The sequence below is a fragment of the Pseudonaja textilis genome, chromosome 7 (genome assembly GCF_049901715.1).
Source record: "Pseudonaja textilis isolate UNSWEBS1 chromosome 7, rPseTex1.2, whole genome shotgun sequence".
Taxonomy (NCBI): Eukaryota; Metazoa; Chordata; class Lepidosauria; order Squamata; family Elapidae; genus Pseudonaja; species Pseudonaja textilis.
The window spans coordinates 30,687,601-30,706,244 of record NC_141996.1 but is presented as its reverse complement, the minus strand read 5'-3'; the positions used below and the strand labels follow the sequence as shown (position 1 = coordinate 30,706,244).

General features: G+C 36.8%; 1 protein-coding gene across 4 annotated transcripts in view; it reads right to left on the bottom strand.

The window, feature by feature from the left end:
- Positions 1-3,401: 3,401 nt before the first annotated feature.
- Positions 3,402-18,644, bottom strand: part of NFKBIZ (NFKB inhibitor zeta) — a 35,549-nt gene continuing 20,306 nt past the window's right edge. For 2 of the 4 annotated variants that reach the window (XM_087937371.1, XM_087937370.1), the window contains exons 2-12: positions 13,785-13,924; positions 12,522-12,558; positions 12,320-12,426; positions 11,414-12,201; positions 10,544-10,649; positions 10,112-10,258; positions 9,269-9,332; positions 7,839-8,008; positions 6,774-6,884; positions 6,497-6,664; positions 3,402-5,603 (exon numbers count right to left, since the gene is read on the bottom strand). In XM_087937371.1, the coding sequence (XP_087793497.1) occupies positions 5,550-5,603; positions 6,497-6,664; positions 6,774-6,884; positions 7,839-8,008; positions 9,269-9,332; positions 10,112-10,258; positions 10,544-10,649; positions 11,414-12,201; positions 12,320-12,426; positions 12,522-12,558; positions 13,785-13,913 (1,881 nt within the window). In that variant the 5' untranslated portion in view covers positions 13,914-13,924 and the 3' untranslated portion in view covers positions 3,402-5,549. Of the gene's footprint in view, positions 5,604-6,496; positions 6,665-6,773; positions 6,885-7,838; positions 8,009-9,268; positions 9,333-10,111; positions 10,259-10,543; positions 10,650-11,413; positions 12,202-12,319; positions 12,427-12,521; positions 12,559-13,784; positions 13,925-16,936; positions 17,328-18,644 lie in introns of those variants that run through there. The other 2 variants (XM_026700818.2, XM_026700819.2) reach the window with 2 other exon arrangements.

The window sequence follows — 18,644 nt, the reverse complement described above, 5'->3', positions numbered from 1 at the left end:
TTTCAAGCATTGGAAATCAAAAATCCAGATAGTTCAAATGAATATAATGGTTATTGCAATCTTATTTTCTCTACAAGAATCAGAACTATTAAAATCAATGCAAATTGGCAGTAGATAAGAATCAATGGAATTCAAGGTAGGCTGATCTTAGATCTCTTGTGGGCACAAAGGACTCAAGACTCATGATTTCTTTGACCCCTTCCTCGGGCTCAGCTTGGTCATCTTCTACAATGAACACTAAATTGGTGCCAGATAAAGGTCAACAGAATTCAGGTGGACTTGGAGTGCTTGTGAGAACACAAGGACTCTAAACTGATGACTATTTAACTCTGTCCTCCAGTACTGCCTGTTCTCCTACACATGGATTCTTTTGGTAGTTTTGTTCTGTGACATTGAATGAAACCATAATTTTACCTTCTTCTATTTTTAAACCTTTGATTTTCTGTAGTAAGAGTTGATAGAATATTCTTTGTGAGATGTCCATGGTTTTTTTGGAAGTTCTTTGGCAATTCTATTGGTTGTTTTTAACAGCTTGTCAGTAAGAATGTACTGTGGATTCCTATCAATATCTTTACTAAAAGCAAGATAAATTTCATGGGAAATGAGGAACCTATCACTATCTTTTCAACTCACTTCTTTTTGAATATATTTTTTGTCCACTGGAAGCGTTATGTTGTATGATTAGAGTTAACGCCAAGGGCATCTTTACACCCTTTTATAATATGAGGTGTGAAAATTACTGATAAGACAATGTTTTCCTAAAATGCATCCTTGGGACATTATCACACATCTCTCTCTCTCTCTTATCTGGCACTGCAGTTATGCACAAATGCATTAGTTTTCTGTGGAACTAGGATAGATGAGAAAGGGGATTCAGCTGACCATAAATGAAACTGAAAAATCAGCATTCCAGCAATCACCTCACTCTGCTTCTTTCTTGATTGCATCTGGATTCCAGAGAGAAAAAACATGTGATTATTTGGACAGAGTGAGGTGCTTGTTAAATTGCTCCTGGAGCTAGTCATATTATCTTGCTACCTGATGTTTCAGAAATTGTAAGGCAATATGGAATGAAACTCAATCAGGAGAGTGACAAGAATCAAATCACTTCTTAATAAGTAGCTGTCTGACTAGGGAAAACCAGACCTCTTTGGGACTAAATCAATTCCTTCTAAGCTAATTGAACAGCTTATTTTTCCATGTTGCAGTTTACATGACTTGTTTGACCTCAACCCCCAAGACTCATTACTCATTGAAGCAGATTATGTCAGATGATCTGATGAAAAGGGCATTTAAGCCATGAAGTCCAACTCTGGAATAGAGTTCCCCAATCTTTCTGGCTTTGTGGACTGACAGGAGAAAGAAGAGATGATTCTGCATGACTGGCGGGGAAGCACACATGCCACACAGCTTCATTTGTGCAAGTGTAGGGCTCGCACAAATGGAGCATGTGTGCAAGTGCTCACCTGCTGCCTGCACAAGTGGGGATGCACACTCATGCGCAGTCACCTACTACTTTCAGAGCCCAGTTCTAAATGATTCCTGGTAGTAGGCCACAGCCTGGGGGTTAGGGACCCCTGCTTTGGAATAGGTTGAACCCTTCTTCTTTGTGGCAGCCCTTTAAATATGGAAGACTATCACCCTAACCCTAGTCTTTTTTATATCAAATAGATATACCCAATCCTGCAACCATTCATGTTTTAGCCTTCGGTCCCCTAATCAACTTGCTCTTTTCTGCCCTCTTTCTAGTCTCAACATTTTTTATATTGTGGTGACCAAAACTCAATGCAATATTCCATTTGTAGTTTTATCAAGGCATTATAAAATGGTATTAACACTTTGTGTGGTGTTGATTCTATCCCTCTGTTAATGCAGTATAGGACTGCATTGTTTTTTTGGGCAGCTGCAGCACACTGCTGCCTCATATTTAAGTGATTGTCCACTAGACTCTAAGATCCCTCTAACAGTTACTACTATTGAGGCAGGTTCCTACTATTCCACAACTGTGCATTCGGTTTTACTTGCCTAAATGTTTATTTATTTAGAAATTTTTTATGGCCTTCCAACCCAGTGACATTGGGTGGCTTGCCAAACTAAAATCTCAATACAAAATAAATACTGCCCCACTCTGCCCTCCTTTCTCATCATATAGAGACCTGACCTCTTTGTTTAAAATCCCTTTACTTCCTCTCAGTATCAGTGTTGAAAATAATGGCATGGATTTGAGCTACAAATATTCTCCTTTATTGATACTTATGACATCCAACTATGTCTGAGCCTAAGGTGAGTTAAGCAATGCCACAAACTCCCTCCACAGTGCCTGGAGGCTCTTAAGGACTGGATAGAAAGCAACAGACTAAAACGCGAACCTTGGAGGGATGCAGTGGCTCTGAGTTTGGGGCTCGTTGGTCCATGCAGAATTGCACTGCCCCAAACAGACCCAGTGCATAACCTGGGAGCATGTAGCATGGCTGGAAGGGCCTTTGTGCAACTGAAGATTGTGTGTCAATTACACCCTTTCCTGGACCAACAGTCCCTGTTCAGTCATCCATGCCTATTCACCTCGCATCTTGATAACTGCAATATGGTCTCTATGGGGCTACCTTTTAAAAGTATCTGGAAACTTCAATTGGTTCAAATGGTGACAAAAGTGTAGGTTTGTATGTCACCTCACTCGTGGGAAATGCATTGGCTGCCAATTTGCTTCTTGGTCCTATTCAAGATGCTGATTATCACCTTTAAAGCCCTATATAGCCTGGAGCCAAGTTTTTTGAAGGTGTCTTTTTCCAAATATAACTAGCAAACCTGCAGGAGGCAGGATTTCGATGGGTCCTCTCTGCTAAGGAGGTCTATCTGGTGGGACCAAAAGGGGCCTTCTCCTTGGTGATTCCCTTACTGTTGAACATCATCCCTGTGGAAATAAGATTGGGCCCACTTTGATAGTTTCAAAAAGCCCCAAAGACATGTCAATGGGCCTGGGGACCCCAAATAATGCAGATCCAATCGAGATTTGTTTGACTGTTGTTGTCGGGAAGGCAGAGTGGGGCAGTATTTATTTTGTATTGATTTTAGTTCAAGCCACCCAATGTCACTGTGGGTTGGAAGGCCATATAAATTTTCTAAATAAATAAATAAAATCTTCAACAACTTTATGGAAAGAAATAATCCAATTATATGACCCATGACCTATGCAAATTTAAAAACTTTTGATTCGTTGTGTTTTAAAATTGTTCTTTTACAGTTTGAAAAGCAACATTGGTTTTAAAGAGAAAACAAGGAAGAGAGCCAGAATCTTATCTAAGAATCTCATCATTGTATTTCTTATTTCAACTGCAATAAGAAAAAACAATGTCAAAAGTCTTAACTCTTACACAAGCATTAAGTATACCAGACCACCCATATTGATTAAAACAAGTTTATTTCAAAAGATATATTTGTACTTCTAAATATCAAATATAAATTTCCCTATTATTTGTCTACAAGACATACTTGATCAAACAATATGATCTGATTAATTACGGAAAATTCATGATTCAGAGTAGTGATTCAAGAACAGTATGTACATAATTTTTAAAAAACAATGCAATTCTGAAAGTATTTAATACAATGAAATATTTTAATATGTTTTATTTACATTCTTTGATATATTAACATCTGGCTACCTACTATACCTATAAGGTAAAACAATATAATGCAATTATTTTTTGCAAAGCCCTGAGACATACATCTACTGATTCAAAATGAGAGAATCAAAGTCAGTGTAGAAGAATCCTACTCAGACCAAACATCAATTCAATCTTCTATCATTAGCCAAATGCCTTTGTGATTATCATAAACTAGGGATATGTGACTTCTATCAATCTGAGGATGACGCCACTCTTTATGTGGTGTATTGACTACTCTCCAGATTCAGAGTAGATGGATTTTATACTGTTTGGGGTTTTTAAATGGTGAAATAGCTTGTCTTTTAGAAACAACAGAACTGAAATCTTTGGGACCACAAAGTCACAAAAATCAGTTTTGGCACTCCTATTATATGCAAAAGATATGTAACTTTTAAAACAACCAGTATTCCAAATTATACTGAATCTTGAAATTCATATTCCTCTTCAATTCCTCTTGAGCATGATAAGAGGTATCATGCTCAATAGCTACTGACAATTCTGTCATCTACAAAGTCATAAAAGCCAGCGGCCATCAGTATCTACAGTGCAAATAATGAACTGTTGCATGTTGCTACATAATGAAAATAAAGTATTGTTTTTAAAAGTATTGCTATTAGAATATAACAGGTAATCCTAATTTATTTGATTGTTAGAAATTTTTTTACAAATGACAAAAAGAATATATATGACATATAATCAGCATCATTTTGATCAAACAGAGTTCATTTTTAAACTCTAATTGAATCTGTGTCATATTTCTGCTTATTTATTCTAATTGAATTCTTTATTTTTTGTTACAAACATGAATAATTTTATGTAATCTATAAACTAAGTTACCATCAGGAAATATTAATTGGAAAAAATTAATTTGAAAAAGAATGAACACAAGGCCAGCTTTATTTTTTAAAATCTTAATAAATTATTGCTGTAACCAATGAAAATACCATATCGACAATGTTTCTTTATAAATTGTTTTGAAAAGTGTTTCCCAAAAACAACTTAACAATTAAAAACTTTTTTAAAACTTTACTGAATTCTACACAGAATATCCCACTGTAAAAGGTTTAAATTATTAAAACTTTCATTACATTTAATTAACCATAACTACTCAAAATAACTATAAAGAATTACATAAAAAGAAAAAAAGTTAAAATATAAATGACTATTAGTAAATTTTTGCTATTCTTAAGAATACTTATATTGTATATCCATGATGGCGAACCTTTGGCATGCGTGCTGGAAGTGGCATGCAGAGCCATCTCTGCCAGCACGCAAGCCATCGCCCTAGATCAGGTCCATTGTGCATACATGCGCGCCTCCCACCAGCCAGCTTGTCAGGTACCTGCCGTGCATGCGCGGAGGCATAGGGCGCATGCAGGGGGTCGCGCGCACATGCGCTTGGGCACGGGGGTCGTGTACGCATTGCTTATGGGTACAGGCATGCGTGCATGCGCATGCACGCACTTTCAGCACATGACGACAAAAAGGTTAGCCATCACTGTTCTATATCATAAGCCACATCAAAATGTCTGTTCTTGTTATGTTATTCTTAATATTTGCTATACCCTGATGTGAAGATAATCCAATAAACAATACAGTACACTGAAATTGCTTTTGGGTAGAAATATGAAAGACTATAACTGTCAGTTTTGTTCTTGATATATTAATTTGCTTAATGGAATAATTCAAATGATTACAGAATGCTTTGTATGAAGTATTCTCATCTGTGAAGAACTGTTATTAACCCACTATATAATAGTGAACAAAATATTCTTGTTTCATAGAAACAACAAACATTTGCCTCCACTGGACAAATGGTCTATTTACAGTTACATGGGGGCTGCCTAACTGACAGCGAGTATGGGTCGTTTTTACTCATGGAGCTTAATAGACTGATGATCTCTGCTGACTTGTCTTGCCTTTTAAGATTCGTCTTATCTGAGAAAGAGGAAATAGAAGGGAAAAAGGCCAATTATTTAACAGCAGTTAATACAACATTACTTAAACCTGACAGTATGCAGTATGCAGTGCGTTTATGACTACGTTGCTTAGTAACGAATTCTGGCCCCATTTGATATTATAACCTGAGGACTAACTACAAAATCATGAGCACAATTGTAGTTTCACTTAGCAACCTCTTGGCTTAATGACCTAGTTGCTAGTCCCAATTGTAGTTGCTAAACAAGGACTACCCTGTATTATATTAACCTGAAGATAACATCAACAGACTGCTTATTGAATTGCTCACTGAATGGCTTCTGTAAGACATCAGATCTTAATTTTCAAGAGAACTATCCATAAAGAACAGAAATGGTTGACATACATATGTACCTAATTTATACTTTCTAGGTGCATGATGAGGAGCATCTATTTCCTTTTAAATAGTGCAGCTTATTGATTTATACATGCTGTATAATTTGAAATAGCTTTCCCCTAATGATACAAACTAGCCATTTAATGGAATAAACAAAAAAACCCTTCTTTAATTATAAAGGACACTCTAAAAGAAAAGTATGTTTGCAAAAACACTTTAGATTTGAAGCCCTGAAAAATAATTTTTCTATTTTTATAAAAAAAAAGTTAAGAAACTCAACATAAGGGATGTCTCCCTACTTTTGTAGTTTCATTTTATTCGAGAAGAAGACAAAAAAACTCATCAAAGAAAGCAACATTTTCAATCTGGTTTATTGCAAAGATATTATTTTTAAAAAAATCTAGGTGCACGTCTTTTCATTTTGTAACAGGACTATCATAGGAAAGAAAGAAAAAAGCATGAAGTGTGAAATGTACTTCACATAAAAACAAGATTTTGCATATCTTTTATCTCTTACCTCAACTCCAACAGGGCTATCAGGAACCAAGTGAACTGGCTGTTCATTTTCTAAGTTCCTGGCACTTGGATCAGCTCCTTTGCGCATCAACAAACGAACTGCATCAAGCTGAGTCATTCGATGCTGCAAACTAGCAGCTACATGGAGTGCAGTATTGCCGTTGTACGCCTAGTTACAAGAGAAAAACATCATTATTTAAAAGGACACGAGAAGCAAGTGAATTATTTCTGCAAATAGGAATACCCTAAAGTAGACACATGATTTGTTGTTTATATACCTTGGCATTGATGAAAGACAGACAATTTGGAAGCTCTAAAAACAGTCGAAGGAGTTCCACATTTGCTTCTTCAGCTGCTAGGTGAAGGGCTGAACGGCCACTTTTACGGTCCTGTTCATACACAAAAGAAAATGTCCAAATAATATTACACACTGCACATTTAGTCACTGTAAAATGTAAGAACATACACAATTAGTCGCTATAAATGAAATCCTAAAATTTACTTTGAGGGACCGTTTCTTGGTCCTTAAATAGTGGCATTATCTTTGAAATGTTACTGACTGAAGATGAACCTAATGATTAAACCAGATGAGCCCCAATGGCACAGTGTATTACAGGCTAAATTCTGCTCACTGCCAGGAGTTCGATCCTGACCAACTCAAGGTTGACTCACCCTTCCATCCTTCCCAGTTCAGTAAAAATGAGGATCCATATTATTAGGGGCAATAGGTTGACTCTGTAAACTTCTTAGAGAGTTCTGTAAAGCAGTGTATAAATCTAAGTGCTATTGTCTAAGTGCTAAAGAAGAAATTATATAGGAGTTAAGGAATTAGGAGGGTATTTTTTATGATCATTATTTGTTTCAGAAATAAAAATAAATATTTGTAGGTATAATATGATACGTGCAATATTAGTCAACCATTAACTCATTCATGTACTTTACCTATTATTCAGTATTGCTGCATTACAAGCTTGGATAGTAATCTGATTTATGAATACTGAGACTTTTTTTTTACACGCTAATGTGCTAGAGGAGAAAAAGCAAACTGAATTTTAAAATCAGTGTATGATTTCACTAATGTAAAAATAAAAGCTATTTTTTTGGATTAATACTGGTCACTTTATGTGCAATAATATACATTTAAAAATGTACAGAATATCTACCCAGGAACATAAAATGTCAAACTGAACTCTCAAATATAAAGAATTAATATTCTGTGCCTATGAATGTATCACATCACATGGCACATTCTTCTAAACATCTGTATCTTCAAACAGATGCAAAACAACAGTATGTGAATCATTTCTCAGGTAAATATCTGTCTGTTTCCTTATGTGACTTACTCTGGCTTCAACCGAGGCCCCCATCTGAATTAGATATTTGATTGTATCTGCCAACTTCTTGCTTTTCAACCTTAATTCCTGGACTTCAGGAGTATGAGGTGACTGCTGTCCTTGTAGTTCATGTACCACGGCATTATGAACCACTACTGCACAGTGCAACGCTGTCAAACCTTAATATGAAACGTATCAGTTAGCAAAACAAAAACCCAAATCACCTTGTTCTGATCAATAATGTATTAAAAAACAATAGTCATTCCAATAGGAATGTCTAAATTTCATTTCCATTTTGTTTGCAATGCATTAACTTTAAAGGAATTTTAATCTATGCTCTAGAGCCGTGATGGTGAAAGCTATGGCACAAGCCATTTGTGTCAGCACGCAAGCTGCAGGCAAACTTACCTCACTGCACATGCACGTGCCTCACAGCTGATTTTCAGCCAGTTTGGGGGCTTTCTCGGCCTCCCAGAGGAAGGAAGACTTCTGCAGGCTTTTCAGGACGAAAACTAGGCCCATTTCATCACTTCCTGTGATGAAATACCAGAAGTAATGAAATGGGCCTAGTTTTCAGACTGCAGAAGCCTTCGTGGAGCCTCTGGGAGGCCGAAAAAAACCTCAACCCGACCAAAAGTCAGCTGTGAGGCACAGTGCAGGTAAGGGGGTGGCGGGTAGATGGGCGGGGATTGTGCACACATGCATAGGGGGCACGCATTGCATTCTGGGTGCTGGCATGCAAGCGCGAGTGTGCAACCAGGCACACAATTTTGGGCACAGGAGCCCAAAAAGGTTAGTCACCACTGCTTTAGAGTTAGTGACATGCAATAGAGATAGAATTAGGAACTGGCAATTGAAGAAACACATGTATTTTTATTCATTTAACTTCACATTATTTGATAAGTTTGTCTATGAACAAAACTATAATTAAAAATATAGTTATAATCTATATCTAGATGGAAGTGAAAAATTATAGGTTTAAGTTCAAAGAAAAAATAAGTTAAATAAATTTTTGAATGCTATTTCTGTTTTTGTTATTTAACCCTGACAGTGATATGCCTTTTTTTACAATCTCGCCATCAGTCTTTCCCAATTTGGATAATCTCCAAATATGTAAACTTCAATTTCCAAAATACATGCACCTCTTCTACAGATATTATTTAACCAGCTTATCTAGCTTAATATAGCATTATCAACCGAGCATTATTAAGCTCAATGAATTAACAATGCATTAGACAAGGTAGAAGTGATTTAGTATGGGATTACATTTGAAGCTATTTCCATAATTTATTTTATTTAAAAGTGAATGGCATTAGCAAGAGTAAACGTGTTATACAACATGCCAAGTAAAAGTCTTGAGCATCAGCACTAAAACCTGAATGTTTTTAATTGGGTAGTTTATCCACTTAACACATAATGTAGGAGTATTAGTTGCTCACCCTCATAATTCGTTCCTTCCAAATCAACATATTGATTGCTTACAATGGCTCCTTTTTGGATTGCCTGAAAATGAAACGAGAACCTACATTAACTATATATGTAATAGTAACTGAAATCTGAAGGCATGAGATCAAATGTATATAATCCAGAAAAGTTTATGTCGTTACACATGTCAACAGAAAACAGCACTTTCAAACTAGACAATTTCTATTTGTGGTCCATTGTTCTTCAGTGCATTAGAATTACAATTCACAGGGACAAAAAAAAACTGACTATCACTTGAAACAAACAATTATAAAATAATCAAATATCTCCTCAGAATTGCAGAGACAATTGCTGAAATGTTCTTGTTTCCTCTTTTTTATTGTGTGTAGCAGGAGGAGGTTAGAAATGGAGAACATAATTTTTATGGGAGCCACACTGCATTATCATTCAGTCAGACTCCATTTGCAGGAAAGGAAGAAAATGCAAAATTATTTTTTTTTGTGTTTTAACATGGGGTTGGAAAGGTTATACTTATACTATAATGTATAAGTATAAGTATACTATAATTATATATTATAATGTATACCATAATGTTATATATTATGTTATATAAGTTATATATTATAATTTATACTATAATGTATTATAACACATTATAGACTTCAAACTCCTGAGCAATTAGGATCAAACTAGGTGGTAAAGTTCAGTTAAAACTATATTTCTGAATAATGTAAATAAACTTAACTGAAAATATACTATATTAAATCCTTAATGTACAATGAGAGGTGTTGAGGTATATTATACATGCTAATAAAAAGAAAAGGGTAAACGCAATGGTTCAGCTTTTAATATCCCACCTGAAGGACTTGTGCATGTCCCTTCTCAGCACATACATGCAGTGGAGTTCTACCCCAGCAATCCGTAGTATTCACTTGTGCCCCAAGGCTGACCAGATCCTGGACAATAAGGTGTTGATTTGCAGCCACAGCTACTTGCAGGGCACTCTAGAATAACAAAAAACAGATGCATTAGACACTTTAATCTTAACAAGGAATGGAAACTAAGAAAACAAACCACATAAAAGCCTTTTCAATGAAGTAAAACCATTTCAGAGAACCCCTCCTTAATGAAATCAGCTTGGTCTGATTTAGCAAATAATTCTGAAACAAATACATTGCACACTAACTTTCCAATTTCATATTAAAAGACAATCTAAATAGGACTTGGTAAGAAAATAAAGGAAATAATCATGGACATAAGGTAGGAATTTGCTAGGCTGAGAGAATCACCTGGCCATTGTGTTCTTTAATATCCAACATATGCAGGGCTGCCATCTTCCTTGCCAGCACATAGGAAACTGCCCGTCGTCCCTGGGCAACTGCAATGTGGAGAAATCTGTAGGAAAAAATAAAAATTAGCACAATATTTAAAGCTGACAAACATACCCATTTAAGATGTTTTAAAACTATGTTTCACTCTAAAAAGCCACTGAGAAAAGCCCTAGGGAAATTACTGACAGCAAAGACTTATTAGGGTAGTATTATCATCCAATGCATTCTTTCTTTTAATCATATTTAGTCATGGTGCCAGATGTAACAGAATAAAACAAATGGAAGGGATTTTGGAGGTCTCCTAGTCCAATCCTCTGCTCAAGCTAGAGACCTTATATCATTTCAGACAAATGGTTGCCCAATCTCTTCTTAAAAACCTCTCCAGCAAGGAAGCACCCACAACTTCTGAAGGCAAGCTGTTCCATTTATTTAATTATGCTGCCTGTCAGGAAATTATTCCTTATTTCTAAGTTGGTTCTCTCCCCTTGATTAGTTGCTATCCATTGCTTTTGTGCTGCCTTCAGGTGCTTTAGACAAAAGGTCAGGGTTTGTGGCAATCTTTGAGATATTGGAACAATGCTATCATGTCACCCCTAGTCCTTCCTTTCACTAAACTAGACATACTCGATTCCTGCAACCTTTCTTCATATGTTTTAGCCTTCAGTCCCCTAATCATCCTTGTTGCTCTTCTCTGCAGACATCAGAATCATTAATGTACTACAGAGCTTTTTGTTCAGTCAAATGAATGGCAGCCTAAAGGTGTCTAAACAAAGAATGCTGATTCACCATTTCCATTTCTGCAGTAAGTGATATTTGGACAATACTCACGTGTCACCATCAGAATCTTTAGCAAGAATCTGGTCTTGAGAGATGTTGGCCATTTTGTTTTCTTCCTGTTCCACTTGCCATTGGAAAAATGATTTGCCCAACTGACTTGTGCTGCCTGTACTGCTCTGAAGTTGCAGAGATATATCTGAAGAAGAGAGAGATAAACCATGTTCCTCAAGACCCCTGGATGTGTTATCTGAGACTTGGTTGAAATGCTGAGAGCAGCTGCTGACTTCAGTTTGCTGGAGGCCACTGGGAATTGCTTGAGGGAGTGGAGAAGAGATGTTGTCTGATCCTTCAGAATCATTTAAAAGTGAAGCAAAACTTTCTGTGGTACAATATGGTAGTTCTTGGCTGTCAAAAATGTTTTGTTGATATTCAGAGGAATGGCTGCCTGCAGAGTGAGGCCTATATTCCAGCAATGGAATACAATGCTGGGGCATATCCTGTTGTTGTTGTTGTTGTTGTTGATGTATAGGAGAAAATTGATAATTCTGGGACAGTTCCAGCATTGGAGAAGAGCTGCTTGTTTGGAAAGCCTGGTATTTTTGAACATTTGAAAAAGCTGGTGCTCCAGCCATCTCTTGATATTGGTGTTCCCCTGGAGAGTTGGGATTGACCATACTGTGAAGCCAGCTAACTTGTACAGTGTTCAAAGACACTGGGCTGGATTCATTCTTAATATTGATAATATTCTGCAGCATATCACAGCTGCTATCTTGCTTAGGCTCATTATTATGGGGATCCTCCATATTATTATCCACAGAAGTTGGTGTCTGCGGAGGTGTCTGCAAGATAAGAGGTACAAATTTTAAACTGATCTGATTGCATCTTGCCTTAGAAGACAGTTGGAAGCTGTATAGCAATGTGAGAATGAGCATGAAAAACTTCATTAAAAATACTTACCAAGAACTGAGGTTGCAAAATAGCTGCTCGTTTGTAATACACTCCATCAGAAAGACAGTCTGGCGCTTTTCTTTTCCGATTATGAGTCAATATATTTTTTAGTTCTACTGAAAAATAAGCAGAATTCATAAGTCTATGGCACACCCCATTTTTCTAATATTTAAAGATAAACTCAAGGAACAAATGAAACAAAAAACTGTACCTGTGTATGGATCATGTTTCATCAATGTTCCTTGTGCCTATTTAAAAAGAAAAAGAAAATGCTTTTATATAATTAAAGTACTCTATTTTATCATGAGAATATTACAGAAATATAAGTACCGTATTTATCGGCGTATAACACGCACTTTTTCCCCCTGAAAATAGGGGGCAAATGATGTATGCGTGTTATACGCCGATGTCCAGGGAGCGGAATCCTCTTTAAAGGATCCCGTTCCCAATAGTGCCTAGCGGCGGCGCAGCGTCGTGACGTGATGTCAGCGCTGCGCCCGCCGCATATTTTTTTCCTGAAATTTCCCTCTTAAAGGGAATGTGTGTTATACGCCTGTGCGTGTTATACGCCGATAAATACGGTATACCTTATGAACTTTTTTCCAGAAAAAACCAAAAAATTTATTATATTTTTTTTCCAATAATTACATTTTACTATCTTCAAACATTTTTCTCATTCTACGGTATTGATTTCAAATTAATGGAAGGCTATTTTAAATATTTTGTACAATTCATTAATTCTAACACTTAAGCAATGCCCAGCATTTGTGGAATTAATAATACAAAGAAAATGCTTTGGATAACAGAACTCCGTAGAGGCTGAAAATGTTCTGTTATAGAAGGCTAAGTCATGGCTAAGACAATACTTGTTACTTAGTTTTAACTTGGTTTTTTATATTGTTCAAAATTGCTGGTCCTTCTATAGAAAAGAGAGCTCATCTATGCAGAAAAAAGAAAACTTTGAATAAGAAATCCCAAAATATTCTAATAAAGTTTGAAATATTCAATGCCACAGAATTCTGAACAGTTATTGTTAAGAATAGAAACATCTGGAAGAAAAATATATTTGCAATCTGGAATGAGATTATTGTGTTGCAAATGCTACCTATTCTAAATTCAATTAAAACTCTAAGTCACTTCCCACTTTTAGACAGAATAAAGAATGAGTGTTATTTAACAACAGTGGGAATTACCAATAAAAATATTGAATTAGCGACTTGAGCAAATGCATGCTTTGCATTTTCCTATTAAAAAAAAGAATGATCCATTTTTAGATATAATTTGCAATTCTCTTTCACTGACAAAGCATTTTTTTAAATTGTATGTTTGTTTTTTAAAGGCCATAGAAGCTATTATATTTCATTAAAATAAAGATGTTAATTATCTTCTATATAAAATTGCTACCAGTATTGTATTCATACATAAAATTCTTGTTTCGATTCTGAACAGTACTATGAAAACATACAACACAGACCTTTAATTCCTCAGTTCCATAATCTGTGGACATCTGCTTGCTATTTCTAAGATGCAACAACAATTCTTTCACGGAATTTTTTACACGAACACCTTGGAAAGGTCCTCTCTGTTGCTTTCCTCCCCCCATATGTTGTTCAGCTGTTAAGACACAAAATTAAAATAAAAGCATGATACAAACAGAAGATTTAAAAGAAAAGGAGAATTCTTATAAATTCATCCTAAACAAGAAACAACTAATTACTAATTAATATTTCAATTAGATTTTTCCCCTAAAGATGAATCAAAATAGTAACTCCCCCCTCCCAAAAATCTTTCTCCCAAATCCAGATATTCTAAAATATTGAGTTGTGATTATCAAAGGATTCATAAGCAACTTAGAGAATCCATTCCCCCGCCAAAAAGTTTTCCAGGGTTCTGCAGGCAAGGCAAGAAAGTCATAATTCACATCACTTTGCCTGGGCGAGCTTTCAGTGGGCTTATACAAGCAACACAGGGATAAAAGCCTGGAACAAGTTTTGACAGATAAACCCATGCGTTTAGCCATCTTCATGGGGATGTTATACAAAATCATTTATAATTTATAATTAGTAGTATTGCAAAGATGGAGAAATCAGAAAGCCGTGAGTTCTAGTCCTGCCTTAGGCACAAAGCTTTTGAAAAACCTTGCAAGCAAATGGCAGGGACTTGGACTTAAGTAGGCAGTCTCCAAGAAATAAACACAACTGAATAGAAAGGGGAAAAAAGATGGAGAACCCCTACATAGTATTTTAATAAGAATGGAGAAATTCCTACTCAAAACCATTAAGCATTAACTTTATATAAATAGAGTTCAATATTACTTGCATAAGTCCCCTCCATAGTTTAACTGCTTATCAAAAATATGTTCTTCCATAAGATTAGCTGCAAATATTTTATTCACCCTCTTAATGACATCAACCCTTTAAATACAATGTATTTTGAAGCATAAAAAACAGAAGTGAAAAGAGGAAGAATAATGCATATCAACCCAAGAGAGAAGTGGTGAGCTAATTTTAAAAAGTACAAATCAGATATTCTACATAGTCTACCTATTATTTAAATTTAAAAAAAAAACTACATTCCCACAGATTTGAACTTTCTGGATAGGAAAAGCAACCCCAACTTAAAAATAATTTCCCCTTTAGAAGTTTTAATAGAATTTCCCTCATCCCATCAAAAGAAAACCAGAAGTATCTGAACATGTCTTTAAGGATTCAATTTCAGAGCACACACACAAAAAATCAAGAATCAAAGTAAGATGAAATATTTCAGTCAATAAGCAAGCTTCATAAAATATAAGGTAATATGAAATACAAAATCAAATGACAATGGCAGCAGCAAAATTAATTGGCAGCAAAAAAGTTAATTGGTGAAGGAATTAATATATCTTTGTAGCTTTTCAAAATAGACTAACTTTAATATAACTCTTGTACAAAAGGTTAAAAAAATTGTGACTACATTGAAAATTTCACTATTTCCCAAATTATTTTAAAGGAAGAAAAGCTTTGCTCAAAGAATCAGATTTCATTTGTCACTGTTCAAATTACCCATAAATGTTCTCAGTTGCATGCCACAATTTATATCATAAGCATAAAAATTAGAAGTAACGTCAGCAACAGTCTCTTCTAATTCAAAGTTTTAGTCTTGAAATAGGAAAGATAAGCATTGTTTAAAAAGCTGTCTATCTCTCTCTATATATTTGGCACAGTTTTAGTCATATTGGGCTCTATAGAACAAATAGATAAAAGTGAAATATTTCCACTGAAAGCAAAGCTTTCACTTTTCACAAAGTGACATTGTATCCCAATGTCAGAATATAATTTCTTATATATACTTTTTCTAACTGTATTATTAATTGTACAAAATTTATAATTCCTTTTTTATAGTAAAATTCCAATCAACTTTTTCTAAAAAGCATATAATCTTATTTGCTTGCTGCTTATGCTTTCATCGGTAAAAATTAATTATCAAGATATGCTAAAAATGATATAGGTAAGTATATTCCAAACTCTACTTTTAGCAAATGTAAATCAATAAACAATTTACAGAAAATTCACTGGGGGTACAGTACCCAATAAATCATTTTTCATTTTCAATATAATAATATATTAAAATAGTATCCAATATCTGAAATTGCTGGCAAATTTAAATCCACAAATTTAGCTCAATATCAACATTTTTTTTCCATTTTCTCTTTACAACAGCCATAAATGTCATGCAGCCAGAAAAGGAGACAGAGCTAATTCCATAACTTTAAATGGTTCCGTGAAAGAAGCCAAGCAATTTTAGAGGCTAAAGCTAGTCTTGGAATGCACTTACCAATAAAGGGAATCCAGAACATTTAGTATATATAGCGTTATCCATTACATCCAAAATACTTTAAGTATTTTAATGCTTAAAAATTAACTATTTGGAACATTATTCAATTATTAGTTAATCCATCCATTTTTCTAACATGTTCATACCCAGTGAAATATATGATCTTACTTATATATAATTTTAGAGACTTGTAGGCAAAACATTATGCAAAGTAGACTTACTTCACTGATATATAGGTACATGTGCCATGGACAGGGGAAACAGGCACTTTTAGATAGGCAGCTGCATAGATGGCGATAGGCAACACCCCAAAACCAAGACATCCTTCCTTGTGAACATCCTACTAAATAGCTTATCCAAGGCCACTTTTAACTAGCTTATAAAGGAAGCTTGTATCGTGTTAGTCAAGGCCATCAGACCTATTTTCCACAGGAATTACGAACTTGAACAAGTGTTTGATAAAGGTGGGGCAACCGTGACCTGGATGACTGACAATCTCCACAGACATATCGATGCAAACGAGTGCACGCACTCACCACGACAAAAGGGGCAGAACATTATATGAACGGCCTTCCCTAACCCGTCAGAATGCGTTGCACTACTATTCCCATGACTTCCAAGGCGATTAGGAACTGTAGACCAACGTAACTGAACGGCTACATTGAGATTGGTTGGTGGGACAGTCATCCATCAACCAGACCGAAAACCTTTGGAGGATGAGCCTAACCCAGCCGGAGCAGCGAGCGTCGCTTTTGCGAAAGCCGGAGTAAACGCGCTCCACCCAAAACTTATTTCACGTGTGTCTGTCTGTACCTTCTCCAGTCGGGCGCGCGGCGTTCCGGGAATAGCGCCTTTTCCTCAAGTAGATGCCGCCGGTGCCGCCATTGGCCGAGGGCTCCGAGTCAGAGCCGGGGGATCCCGGAGCGGAGGGAGTGGGCGAGCAACTGCCTTCGCTAGAGCGAGGGGAAGCTCCATAGAAAAAGGCCAAATTGAACGGGCTGCTCAGAGAGCCAGAATCGCCATCTAACCCCGCGTCCCGACTGTTATCCACAATCATGGCCGGGGTCGCGCAGGAGCTGCCAGACGAACAGGAGACAGAAACCGGCGCGAGCAGCTGAGCCCAAAGCCAACGCCTTGGCCTCAGCAGACCGAGTGAAACGTCGAGAAGGCGGAGGCGGGCGCGGCAGCTCTTATAGCGGTCTGCAAAGTGGAGGTGCAGGGGGAGGGGGAGAAGGAGGAGAGGAAGGCAGGGCAAAGCTCTCTGACCGCCCGAGGGCCAAGTTGGGTGCGGCTGGTGGAGAAGCGGCAGTTCCAGTAAATGTATTGCGTAGGTTTTGTCAACAGCGTTTGGTTGTCTCGTGACCTGGTATCTTAGGAAACCTGGGGTGAGCTTGGCCCGAAGCGGAGTCCGCGGACTGAAGGGCAGGCGGGATAAAGGCTTCCAGCGGCGGAGCCATTTAGCCAAGGCCGAGTCTGATTTTCTTTTGCATTAAATTGGCCAGCGTTTGTCCTCTCTGTCGGCTTCTAAATAAACGAACGGCAGCTCAAACTTGCCACTTCTTAATTAAGAGTTCTAAAAAAACAGAAGGAGCAGTAACTTTGACCTTCTGGATTGTTACAGCGGACAGAAGAAAAAGATCCGTTTGGCAGATCTGGTTGTTAACCGAAACGGAATCGGATAAAAATGCCCCCCCTCCCCCAGTCCCAAAGGGACGACAACCTCTAGTCTTGTTCAGACCGGGAAGAACAGCAGTAGACGCTTCGAAACAAGATTCCCGTTGGAAACACGGGAATAGCGCTCATCTTTTGTAATGGCTTTTTAACTTTTTGCCATAAATTACTAATCAGAAATTCCTGGTTTCCTGTGGGCCTGTTTATGAGCCCCACCTTGCCTCGAAGAAGGCCGAGTTCCTGTATAATGCTAAGCTACACTTGACTGAACCATGGAGGGCAGGCTTCCTATATTTTCAAGAAGTTGAAATTGGGACAAAGATCGTGATTCAGTGGGCATGTGCTGGCAAAGGCATGCTTTCAGGCCTTGGTATTCCTTTGTTTGGGCAGAATCTATGCCTCCTATTTTCTGGGGCTTTTCTCTAAACTGGTGGTGGTGCCAAGTACTTGTGCCCATATCAGCTTATTGAATAAACTGCAATTAGTTGGGTTCTTATCACATGCTATGGCAAAATCAAATTAATCTTGTCACAGTTCAGCACAGTTTGTTGGTATAGCAGGCCATTAGCTATAGTCTGGCAATAGTTTTTTAATCCCCAGAATCCTGGCATGTCTCTTCTACTTGCCTGAAGTGTGTCCCTTGCAAAAGTTATTATCAACTATTATTAAAATGTGCTTGTATAATTATATTTCACTGCCACTTTGCCTTTAAGTTGCTTGCCATCATTGTCCTGCTATGTGTGATTTTACAACACATGTAAAGAAGGGGTTTACTTAAATCTCAGTTATGATTTGAGATGTCTAACCAAGTCTTCCAAATACCCACTGTGGTATTTTCTTTCTTTTAGAA